Raw genomic sequence first — 12,401 nt, forward strand, 5'->3', positions numbered from 1 at the left:
CTAATCAACCCTGTAAACTGGATCGATTAACTCCTCATTCGGCTCTCCAACCTCAAAAGTACCAAGAAACGGTTTAAGCTTTTGGCCATTAACTTTAAAAGATTTACTATTCAATGGATTCACCACATCAACAGCACCATGAGGATAAACATGTTCTACAACATAAGGGCCCGCCCAACGAGAACGTAATTTACCAGGAAACAAATGAAGCTTAGAATTGTATAGGAGTACCTTTTGTCCAACCTCAAATTCTTTCCGATGAATTCGCTTGTCGTGGAAGGCCTTGACTTTTGCTTTGTAAATGGAAGTGTTATCATAAGCATCTCTCCGAATTTCTTCAAGCTCGTTGAGTTGGAGCTTTCTGTGTGCTCTGGTTGCCGGTAAACGATAATTCAGTGTCTTGATTGCCCAATATGCTTTGTGCTCGAGCTCTACCGGAAGATGGCATGCTTTTCCAAAAACCAAACGATACGGCGAAGCTCCCAAGATGGTCTTGTATGCTGTGCGATAAGCCCAAAGTGTATCGGTCAAACGAAGACTCCAATCTTTCCGGTTCGGATTCACTGTTTTCTCCAAAATGTGCTTGATTTCCCTATTTGCCAACTCAGCTTGTCCATTCGTCTCAGGATGATAAGCAGTGGAGACCTTGTGAGTGATACCGTACTACTTCATCAAGGCCCCAAAAATGCGATTGCAAAAATGAGTTCTTTGATCGCTTATGATTGCTCTTAGCATCCCAAAATGTGAAAGAATGTTGTCCTTAAGAAACTCCATCACTACCTTGGCATCATTAGTACGTGTTGCGATGGCTTCTACCCATTTCGAAACGTAATCAACCGCCAATAAAATGTATAAGTTGCCGAAAGAAACGGGGAAAGGTCCCATGAAGTCTATGCCCCAGCAGTCAAAGATCTCAATCACCATAATGTTAGTCAATGGCATTTCGTCCCCCCGAGATACACTCCCAACCTTTTGACAACATTCACAAGCGACACAAAAGTGATGAGCATCCCTGTGCAAGGTTGGCCAATAAAATCCACATTGTAATACCTTGGCAGAAGTCTTCTTAGAAGAGAAATGGCCTCCACAGGCTTCCGAATGGCAAAACTCAAGAATCCTCCGTTGATCTGAATCTGGAACACAACGGCGCACTATTTGATCTTGACAATACTTGAAAAGATGGGGGTCATCATAAGAGAACATTTGTACTTTATGAAGGAACCGACGACGTTCTTGAGGAGACCAATGTGGCGGTAAGAGTCCTGTAGCCAAATAATTCACTATATCTGCAAACCATGGGTACTCGAAACAACAAACAATTGTTCATCCGGAAACATGTCCACAATAGGTAAACTTAGAGTAGGATCCTTGAACTGTAACCTTGATAAATGATCGGCTACCACATTCTCGACACCCTTTTTGTCCTTGATAGTCAAATTGAATTCTTGGAGAAGTAGGATCCATCGTATCAAACGAGCTTTCGCATCTTGCTTGGTAAGTAGGTACTTGAGAGCAGAATGGTCCGTATACACAACAATAGGGGTGCCACCAATGAGATAAGACCGGAATTTATCAAGAGCAAACACTACCGCAAGTAACTCTTTCTCCGTGGTAGTATAATTTACTTGAGCGTCGTTCAAAGTCTTGCTTGCATAATGGATCACATAGGGGTGTTTGTCCTTCCTTTGTCCCAAGACAACACCTACAGCATAGTCACTTGCATCACACATAAGTTCGAACGGGAGGCTCCAATCCGGTGGTTGCCCAATAGGAGGAGAAGTGAGACTATCCTTCAACTTGACAAATGCTTGCTCGCACGCGGGGGTCCATTCGAAAGGAACGTCTTTGGCAAGAAGATGGCACAGGGGCCTGGAGATAGCACTGAAATCTTTGATGAACCGACGATAGAATCCGGCATGCCCGAGAAATGAACGAATATCCTTCACGCATTTTGGAGTCGGGAGATTGGAAATGAGATCGATCTTTGCCTTATCTACCGCGATACCCTCCGACGATATAATATGCCCCAAGACAATCCCTTAAGTGACCATGAAGTGACACTTTTCCCAATTCAGAACCAAATTTTTCTCTTCACACCTTGTTAAAACTTTCTCTAAATTGGCCAAGCATGAATCGAACGAATCGCCAAAAATAGAGAAATCATCCATGAAAACCTCTACTATCTTCTCAACCATATCACTAAAAATCCCCATCATGCATCGTGAAAAAGTCCCCGGGGCATTGCACAAACCGAAAGGCATACGACGATAAGCGAACGTTCCGAAGGGGCAAGTGAATGTCGTTTTCTCTTAATCCTCTAAAGCAACTTCAATTTGATTGTAACCGGAATAACCGTCTAAGAAACAATAGAATGCATGGCCGGCTATCCTTTCCAAGATTTGGTCGATAAATGGTAAAGGAAAGTGATCCTTTCTGGTACTCGCGTTGAGCTTCCGATAATCAATACAAACTCTCCATCCTGTCTAAACACGAGTAGGCACGAGCTCATTCTCCTCATTTCGCACAATTGTAACTCCGAATTTATTTGGTACAACTTGAATCGGGCTCACCCATTTGCTATCGGCGATAGGATAAATGATCCCAACATCCAAGAGCTTCAAAACTTCAGCACGTACTACATCCTTCATAATCGGGTTCAAACGACGTTGAGGTTGGTGGGACGGCTTGACATTATCCTCCAAAGCAATATGGTGAGAGCAAAGAGTAGCATCAATCCCCTTGATATCTGCGATGGTCCATCCTATAGCCTTCATGTGCCGCCTTAATGAATTGATCAACTTCATCTCTTGGAGATTCCCAAGAGAAGAGGAAATAACCACAGGATAAGTCTTGTCTCCAAGGAAAGCATACTTCAAAGTGTCGGGTAGGGGCTTTAACTCCAATTTTGGTGGCTCAACACTAGATGGGAGAACCTTCTTCTCGATTGGTGGTAGCTCCTCAAATTCTTCAAACTTTGGAGTCCAAGAATTTATAGCGCAAGCTTCATCTTCCTCATCGAGCAATGAACTCAAATAACTCACTTCAGAAGATTCGAGAAATTTGACCTCTTCGGCTGTAAGAGCAACTTCCAAAGGATCACTGTAAAGCAACTCATCCCCGTGTTCTTCTACAAGAGTCCGATAAGGCTCACTTCATTCACGTTCTCGTCATCTCCCATTTGACTACCCACATTAAAAACATTGACCTCCATCTTCATGTTACCGAAGGTTATATTGAGAAGTCCATTTCGATAGTTGATAATTGCATCCGCCGTGGCCAAGAAGGGTCTTCCAAGAATCACTGGAGTAGAAGCAGCAGAAGAGTCGGTCGGATTTGTATCGAGAATCACAAAATCCACCGGATAGACAAACTGATCAACTTGGACTAGAACATCTGCCACTACTCCCCTTGGTACACGAACACTTCGATCGGCTAATTGGAGTGTGACACGAGTAGGCTTCATCTCTGCCAACCCAAGCTCTTGATAAACAAAGTATGGAAGTAGATTAACGCTAGCACCAAGATCGAGCAAAGCTTGTTCGATACGCTTTCCTCTAATTGTGACAACGATAGTAGGGCTCCCCGGATCCTTGTACTTAGGCGCAATATTTGTTTGAATGATAACAGTAAGGAATATTTTCTTTTGAACATTAAGCTTGCGCTTCCGAGTACACAAATCCTTAAAAAACTTGGCATATGAGGGAATTTGCTTAACTGCATCCATGAGAGGAATGCTGATCTTCACTTGATTGAATAATTCATGCAACTCCGCATTGTAATTTGGTTTCGCCAAAGCCTTCAAACGATTAGGATACGGAGCCGGTGTTGTAATAACTTGAGGTTCCGGTACACTTTCCTTGTTCTTGCCTTTGTCCTTTCCTTCTTCTTCAAGAGTCTCCTTGCTTATTACCTTGGGAGATTCCCCAAGGATTGGAACTGAACGTTCGATAGGCGAGGGTAACAAGGTAGGTTCCGGAGGCATCACCACTTGGTTATCCACCGTCTTGCCACTTTGAAGAGAAATAATAGCCTTTGCTTGCTCGAGGAAAGTCACTGAAGAGCTAGCAAAGTGAAGACCTTGAGAAGCCGGATTAGAATTCGGTTGCGGATTAGGTTGAGGTTGAGTAGGAAACTTCCCTTTCTCTTGTTGTAACAAACCCACTGTAGTTGTCAACTTTCCCAACTGGTTTCTGATATCATTCATCATCTGAGTTTGTTGCTCATTGATAGCAATTTGACCTTGCAAGAGAGCACTGAATTGATCTTCCCAAGAACGCTTTGGTGGTTGTTGGTGGAACTGGGCAGGTTGTTATTGAAATTGGTTTGCATGTGGGAACGGAGCAGAAGGAGCAAAACCAGGCGGACCTTGAGTTTGAAGGAAACGGAAAGCATTCTGAGGTTGCTTCCATGGTAATTGAGGAGCGGGGGGTGGAACTTGAGAAGAATTCCCTTCATTAGATTGATTCCAACGAAAATCTGGATGTTGCCTTGTCCCTAGATTATAAGATTGAGAATAAGGGTCAAAACGTTGCACTGCATGTACTTCTTCAGGAGCAATCTCATTAATCACGTTCTTAAGAGCAGGAATGTTGGGGCACGCTTCGGTAGAATGACCCACAATCTCACAAATAACACAAACTTCCTCCACTTGGCGCACTACTTTCATTTCTTGAAATTGAGCACTCTTTAGTTCCAACTTATCAAGTTTCCGAGCAATCTCCTCCAATCAAGTTTCAAAAGCTGTATGCTCCGCAATAGAGAATTTTTCTGAACCTGTAGGACCTTGATTGTACATTGCTCTATCTCCTGGATCTGCAAACTGCCAAGACTGGGTCTTCTCAGCTAGTGACTCATAATAATCCCAAGCATCCTCCGGTGTCTTCCCCATAAAATCACCTCCACCCATAGTATCCAAAAGTTGTTTACTCTCTTGAGAACGCCATGTGTAGAAATAGTTAACTCTGAGATACAATGGAAGGTTGTGATGAGGATTCGACATAAGCAAGTCTTTGTATCGCTCCCAATACTTGGGGTAAGTCTCTCCATCCCCTTGCTTGAAACATTGAATTTGATCGATAAGTAACTTCGTCCTGCTGGCTGGAAAGAATTTAGTGGTGAAAGCATCCTGAACATCTCCCCAATTACGCAAAGATTGTGGTTTCAAAGAGTTGAACCATTGTTTCGCCTTGTCCTTGAGAGTGAATGGGAATAACTTCAGGCGAGCTTGATCAAGTTGCCCTGGAACTGTAACAAAAGAGTGTAGAATATTCTCAAACTCCCGAATATGCAAATAAGGATCCTCCAATTCTCGCCCCCGAAATTCTGGAATTATCCGAAGATACTCAACTTTGAATTCAAATGCATTCCTAGTGGTCGAAGTCAGAATAACGATAGGAGATACTTGAGGAGCCTGTTCTGGATTCAGATAATCACGTAGAGTACGAACTGGAACTTCTTCGGCCATTGGGCCTTTGCGATTGCGATTTAATTTGCGAGGCGGAGAGTGGGCAGGATATGCCCTGGCAATGCTACGGATTCTTGGCGGCGAAGAAGAACGATGAAGCCGATTGGAAATTGGGCTTCAATAAACAGGCATAAACTAGCACAAATACTAACTAACTACCAACAAACTACCAGACAGGAGGGGCTATGCCGCCACCTCAACTCAACAAACAGAATATGCAAGGGGTTATGCCACCACCTCGGCTAAGCAATGCAATCAAATTTAAGCTAACTAACTAAATTAACTAACTACACTGACTAAGAATAAACTCGATATTTAGCCTGGCTTTGTTACACCTCAAGTTTAGTACAACCAAGTTAGAGGTATCCACCAAACTAAATACGAACTACTAACACATAAACTACTAAAATACTACTACTAGACGAAAGCGGGATACTTACAGTGGTTTGTCGAACCTCCAAGAAAGCCATAAAAAGAAATCCCCGGCAACGGCGCCAAAAATGCTTCGTTCGCTCCGATATAAGAGATAACGCCCCAAGCGTAGGGCCTAATACGTCAGTTGAAGCATGATAATCCGAAAATCCGGGATCGTATCCAAGGGAATAATTAATACGACTTTGCTGGATTTGTAGATGCAAGTAAGGGCTTTCGGCTTTTAGACAGCCAACTTGGTTTTACGTGCGTAGTGGAAATTAAAAGGGGCTAAATTGAAAAGCTAATAATCTAAGATAAAAGACAGGTTAGGTCTAGGAATTACTAACACTCACGACTCAAGTTAACTACATTTCTTACCCAAATACGCAATTCAGGATACACAATTAAGGTTCCCGAATCGGAAAATAGAATGGTTCGATCACCAAGTTAGCTCTAGAATTTATTTAGCAAATGACTCGTGCGTCAGAGCTCCAAGTATCATGTGTGGTAGGTAGGCAATACTCCTACCTACACATGATCAAGGAGATTAACACCTTAGCGATTTGACAAATAAATCCGAACCCCACATCAATGATCGAAACCAAAAGTTTTAAACTTTATGGTAAAAAACGCAATTCTACTTGAGTCATGAGGTGCTAATCACCCCATGACCTAACCTTGGAAAACTACTCATCCATATCTATTGAGATAGGAGCAAGTGAAAATCTACTTAACATAATTGAATTGACAACACTAGAAGAAAATTGGATTAAAAGATAGATCGGAAGATTCACTACAACTTTAATAAAAAAGACAATACCAAAAACTAATTAATAAAGACAGAAAATAAAGATTTAAGCTAGAAATTGAAGAACGTTCAAAAACAAAAACAAATCTAAATCTAGATCTAGATCTACAATGACATCAGCAAAAATCTCTATCCACTCTTCTTAGTACGCCCCTCACATATTCTCCAAGAGATGTTTCAAGATTACCCTTAAAGGCTCTCGGTACCGATCGCGAACGCCATAGTTTGCTGAGTTAAGACCTCGGTACCGATAGACTAAATTAAGTGGTATCAATACCGAATGTGTTAGGGGCTGTCGCTTGAAAGGTGCTCGGTACCGATACCAAATATTAACTGGTACCGATACCGAAGAGCTTAAATCCAGCACTTGACTTTGCTCTTCTGCTTTGGCCGTGCTTCGCCCTAGCGAGCCGTCGGGTTGCCTTCGTCTTGTGATATGCCTTAGACCTTAAAGCTCCTGCTATTTGGTAAATTCCTACAAAACAAAACTGGAAAACCTTGCAAGCAAAAGCCGTTAAAACAACTTAATTAATGGCAGAAACAATTAAAAATAGCCAACTAGCGCACCCTTAATGCCATTGTCGGGTGCTTATCAGAGATCGAGTATGCTTGGAATCCATATCAAACCTAGAGTCGGCTCTGAAGCTAATGTATTTTGATCTTGGGATTGTAACAGTTAAACCTCTATTTTTTGAAAATTTTATTTATTTAGCAAAATTTTCTTAAGATATTATTTTCTATTGCTTCCGAAAAATCGGGGCGTTACATTAATGAATAAGTTGTTGGTTGTTAGTTATTTCTGGTAGTGAATAAGTTGTTGAAAAATGTCAAATTGTTTCCATTAGTGAATAAGTTATAGATGGGTTTGTCAGTAAAGTTATTATAGGAAACAAGTTTTTGTTACAACTTTTTTGTTAGTATGAACGAGATTGTAAAATACTGAAACTTGTTAAGGGTAAGGAGAGACGATGGCGTCTAACGCCCCGTTCCGCTAAGATTCTTACTTTTTAAGTACTTATTTTTTCCGTTACGAGACAGGTCAATGTCTCATAATGATGATCTTTAATTTAAAAATAAGTACTTATTTGAAATACTTATCTTAATTAATGAAATGCATCCCTAAGTAGTAGTATGAGTATAACTGCAAGAAAAAATTCAAAAACTATAAGAAATGGCTTCTTGAGTTGGTCACCTTTGTACTATATTTTTTACTCCATCTGTCTCTATTTAATTGTCCGCTATGATTTTGTGTGCATTTTCAACGGTTTATATCTCTCGATGTATATTATGTTTTATGTTTTTGAAATCATTATCTTATAGAAAAAATTGAGATTTATAAAACAAAATTCATATTACATAGAAAAAAAATTGAGATCTATCAGACAATGTCTATATTACATATTTTTAACAATATACGTCGAGAGATATAAGTCGTTTAAAATGCACGCAAAATCGTAATGAATAATTAAATAAGGACGGAGGAAGTATCATTTGAGGTTAAATCATGTCGAATGCGACAATTCGTACATTTTTTATTTTGAACATTTCTTGGGTTACCTTTCACACATGACATCAAGGAAACAGTCAGAGAGCATGAAATTAAATAAAGGAAAATATTTCTCTATAAGTTCCAAATACACATCTCAAAATCACAAGAAACGTTGAAAAGAAAAGTTCTTCAAAGTTCAAACACAATAATAACCAATGGGTTGTTCTTGCTCATGTTTCAGCATCATCTTCCTATGGGGGGCGCCTACATCGGACATACTTCCGCGGCTGCGGGCCTCTCGTCCCAGGCCATCGACGTCGACGACAAAACCACCATCCACTTTTGGGACCCAAAATCACCCGATCCCACCAATCCAAAACCACCTCTTGTTTTACTCCACGTCTTCGGCCCTGACACCCACTGGCAATGGCACCCGCAGGTGGCATTTTTTGCCCGAGAATTCGCACTTTACATACCCAACCTCTTGTTTTTGGGCAATTCCACTGCTAAGTACGCGGAGAAGTCAGAGATGTTCCAGGCGGTTTCGTGGGTTGCCAACAATCAATCCACTGGGTCAGCTCATTGGTGTTGCCAACAATCAATTCACTGGGTCGGACTTGTAATCTGATCTAGGCCCAAAAGAAGCAAGAAAGTCGGTCCTTAGTCACAACTGTTTTCCCAGTTTACACAGGCCATACATGGAGACAACTCCGACACAGGGACACTACCTAGGACACCACATAGAACTAAAGTTCATGGGAGAGGCATGCCCGGGAAGCAAAACCAGAAGCCTTGGATTTGCTCATGTTGCAAAATTGCGGTTCTTAACTGATCTATAGTTGATGGCTTTCATGAAAGTGTCAAAATTCAAAGTTACATAGTTGATGGTCTGGATGTTGTGATTCAGTTTCCATCTACAAATTGTAGAAGAGAGGGCAATAAAGTTTTCAGGAAGTATACATAATTCGAGTTAATTAGTAGTACTTAGCATGAGTATAACTTTCTCAGAATTAGTGCATGTTGTAATTGTTTTTTTGCCTCCACATCACAAGTTGATAGAACTGCGTTATCAACGACCAGTACTAGGTGAACCAATTGATGGGACTGTGGCAGTCTCTTTTATTTTTTTCGCGGCAAAAGAAAATTTTATTAAATTCAAAGAAGGTACATCAAGTAGAGGGGAAGGGAGAACCAGAAAGTTCACCACATCCCAAAAAGATAAGGAAAATAAAAGGAAAGATACACCCAAAGACACCTAAATAATGAGTCTTCTAACACCGTCAAAGTTTCTTTTGATATCTTCCACCGTATACACCTTTAGATCAAATTTGGCTTTGATCCACAATGTCGCCCTTGTTTTTATTAACTCCTCCATTTGATTGCGATCCACAACTTTGTTGTTAAATATAGCATCATTCCTTGCAAGCCAAATAGACCATAGGGTTGCGTAGAAACAACATTCCCAAAGATGTTTCTCCAAATTTTTAAATCGAGAAGAGAACCACCAAGAAGATAACACCAACAAATTTGAAGGAGCCACCCAAGCTAGGTTCCACCAATCTGCTATCTTTGACCACATGTAAGTAGAAAATGGGCAAGAAAGTAACACATGCACTGGAGTTTCCAGTTCCCGCAAACAAAAAGGGCAAGCCAGAGCATGTTCATCTACTCCCACAATTACGTTTCTACTGCTCAAAATTGATCTAGTCACAATCCTGTTTTGACATGCCATCCACAAGAAAATCTCCACCTTTGGGGGGCAGAGGTTTCTCCACAAAGATCCCAACCCAGAATTTTGGTTAAAAGTATCAGCTTCCCAAAGATCATACACGGACTTAACAGAAAACATGTTATTTGAATTACCTGTCCAAAGCATCACATCCAATCTTGACGGCACCAAAGACACATTCTGCAATCTGCCCCTTATTTCATTCATTTGCTCACATTTCCAATTACGTAATCTCCTTTGAAAAGACACAATCCAATCCCCAGTTCCTTCCGAATTGAACATATTACACACCAGTTCATTTTTTTGCAACGATTTCAAATAAAGTCTTGGAAACTCCTCTTGTAGTGTTTGATCCCCCATCCATTTGAGATTCCAAAAAGAAGTGTTATTCCCATAATACACTTGAATTCTGAATCCAACTTGAATTATGTTCCCCACTTCACTATCTGAATTCCCAATTGAGCATATATCACTCAAAATGATAGATGCTCAACCAGAAGATGGTAATTGAGGAAGCCAGTCTTGATGTGAAAGGCCATATTTTCTGCACACCATTTTAGCCCATAGAAACTCTTTTTCTCTACTGAATCTCCACCATCATTTTGCCAACAGAGCAAGCTTCATTGAATTTGCTTGACATTAGTTGAATTTGCTTCATTAAATTTGCTTGATAATTAATTATGGGTCCAATCTAACTAGATAGCTATAGATATTAGTTGCTTATACAGTAGTAATAATCTACATCCATCTCAGGATTGCACATTTACGTCTAGGGAGTCTCAATCCAAAATAAAATTAAAAAAAAAAAAAAAGAGAGAGAGAGAGATTACAGTGTAAACTCCATCGATCACAGGGCTTTCCCTCCATTCTTTGCATCTACAAGGTCCGACATTAAAACTTATTACCATAGTTCAATTCTTGTAAATCTGCAAATCATCAACGAAGCAGCAGAATTTTCAGCACACACACACGTCAACTGACACATACTTCGCAGTTTTAATCTCAAGGGAACAAACAAATCTCCTCTCATGGAAAGGACCGGACTCGGTCACAATTCTGCAAGTAAAGTAAAAGGAAAAAGAAAAAAAAAGGATCAATAAATTACATATATACTAGAGTGCTATATAAATAAAGATGGCAAAAAGGAAAGTAACTCAGAAAGAAAACTCAGAACCGAATCCAGCAAGTCAGTGCACTAGGAACTAACGGACCACCCCTTATCCGAATAAATAAACCACGTCTTAACAAAAATTAGAATTACAAACCTGCTCTCAACGTAGCCTACGTAGGAATACCTACTGGGAAATGATATTGGCACTCCAAAAATTGATGCAGGCACTTCAAAATCAGTGTAACTCCAAAGCCATTTTCCTTAATTTTTTGGAGTGTCTGCATTAATTTTTAGAATGTCAATATCATTTTTCATACCTACCATGCAATCATCTTCTTTCAGACTCGACTAAGTAGCTTTGCCATCTTCTTCCTAAATAAGCCTCTCTATCTGCACACCATTCCTGAACCTTCTCAAGTGTCAAGATTACAATTGCCGTTAACAGTAAGTTACAAACTTCCTCCATTGGACCACACAATTGGCATTGGTCATCACTACGAAGAAGACACTTCCAGATAACAATTTGCCCAATGATCGAGAACGCGAAAATGTGCAAAGCATGGGCATTACACTAGTATATGTATATATAAGCAACATGAGATGTCACATACAAGGATTAAAGAGAACGGCATCACAACACAAAGGGATTCCAACGAGGTTAACACTCTACCTCACAACAATTAAATGCCTCTCCGACCCCCAAATAATGAACCCGGGGGGCCTACTTTGGCCGTCTGTTCGGCCATCTGACAGCTCAAATCTCATCTCGGTAATGAACGGCTTGGCCGAACGGAAGGTCCGGATTATGCACAGCATGGTGTGTGCACAACAGGATCCCCATTTCCAAAAAAAACTTTGCTAAGGTATTAACCGTGCAAAGAAAAGATAACAAAACAAAATAAAGACAAGAGGAGCACCATAGACCCCCCATGGTGCCAAAAACAGTGGCCCCGAAACCCCTGGAAATACATGACACAAAAGCAAAATGATAAGCGATCATTCTCCAAAAATGGTAGGTACACTACATTTACGTGGGCCCACCCGGTCCCCCAAAAATACAAAAAAAGATATCGTAAATTTTAAAATATTGTTTTAGAGGGTCCTGTAAAAAATCAGCTCAATCCAATATCGATAAGTATTTTTTCAAAATTCGTAAAGACGAAACTGCTTAACTGCTCAGTTTCACCCTACAAATTCAGAATAAATACTTATCAATATCGGATTGAGCTAATTTTTTACAAAGTCCCCCTAAAATTTTTTTAAAAATTATGGATATTTTTCTGTATTTCGTGAGACCCGGGGTGACCTCCACATGGATGTAGTGTAATTTTAACCGCATTTCCCTTGGGAGTGCAAAAATCACTTGCGGAGGTATATAGAGGCCGG

At 40.5% G+C, this 12,401-nt stretch overlaps 2 protein-coding genes across 2 annotated transcripts; one reads left to right on the forward strand and one right to left on the reverse strand.

Annotated features, from left to right (window-relative positions):
• LOC131331116 (uncharacterized) lies at window positions 1–1,203 on the reverse strand. Its single transcript, XM_058364958.1, has 4 exons — window positions 1,051–1,203; window positions 781–969; window positions 473–663; window positions 1–370 (listed from the first exon to the last, which is right to left on the reverse strand). The coding sequence occupies exons 1-4, from the start codon at window positions 1,201–1,203 to the stop codon at window positions 1–3; spliced, it is 903 nt and encodes a 300-aa protein (XP_058220941.1).
• Window positions 1,204–8,428: 7,225 nt separating this feature from the next.
• Window positions 8,429–9,014, forward strand: LOC131331126 (uncharacterized). The gene is made up of 2 exons (XM_058364968.1): window positions 8,429–8,748; window positions 8,867–9,014. Exons 1-2 carry the CDS (start codon window positions 8,429–8,431, stop codon window positions 9,012–9,014), a joined length of 468 nt encoding a protein of 155 aa, XP_058220951.1.
• Window positions 9,015–12,401: the final 3,387 nt, after the last annotated feature.

The sequence above is a fragment of the Rhododendron vialii genome, chromosome 1a (genome assembly GCF_030253575.1).
Source record: "Rhododendron vialii isolate Sample 1 chromosome 1a, ASM3025357v1".
Taxonomy (NCBI): Eukaryota; Viridiplantae; Streptophyta; class Magnoliopsida; order Ericales; family Ericaceae; genus Rhododendron; species Rhododendron vialii.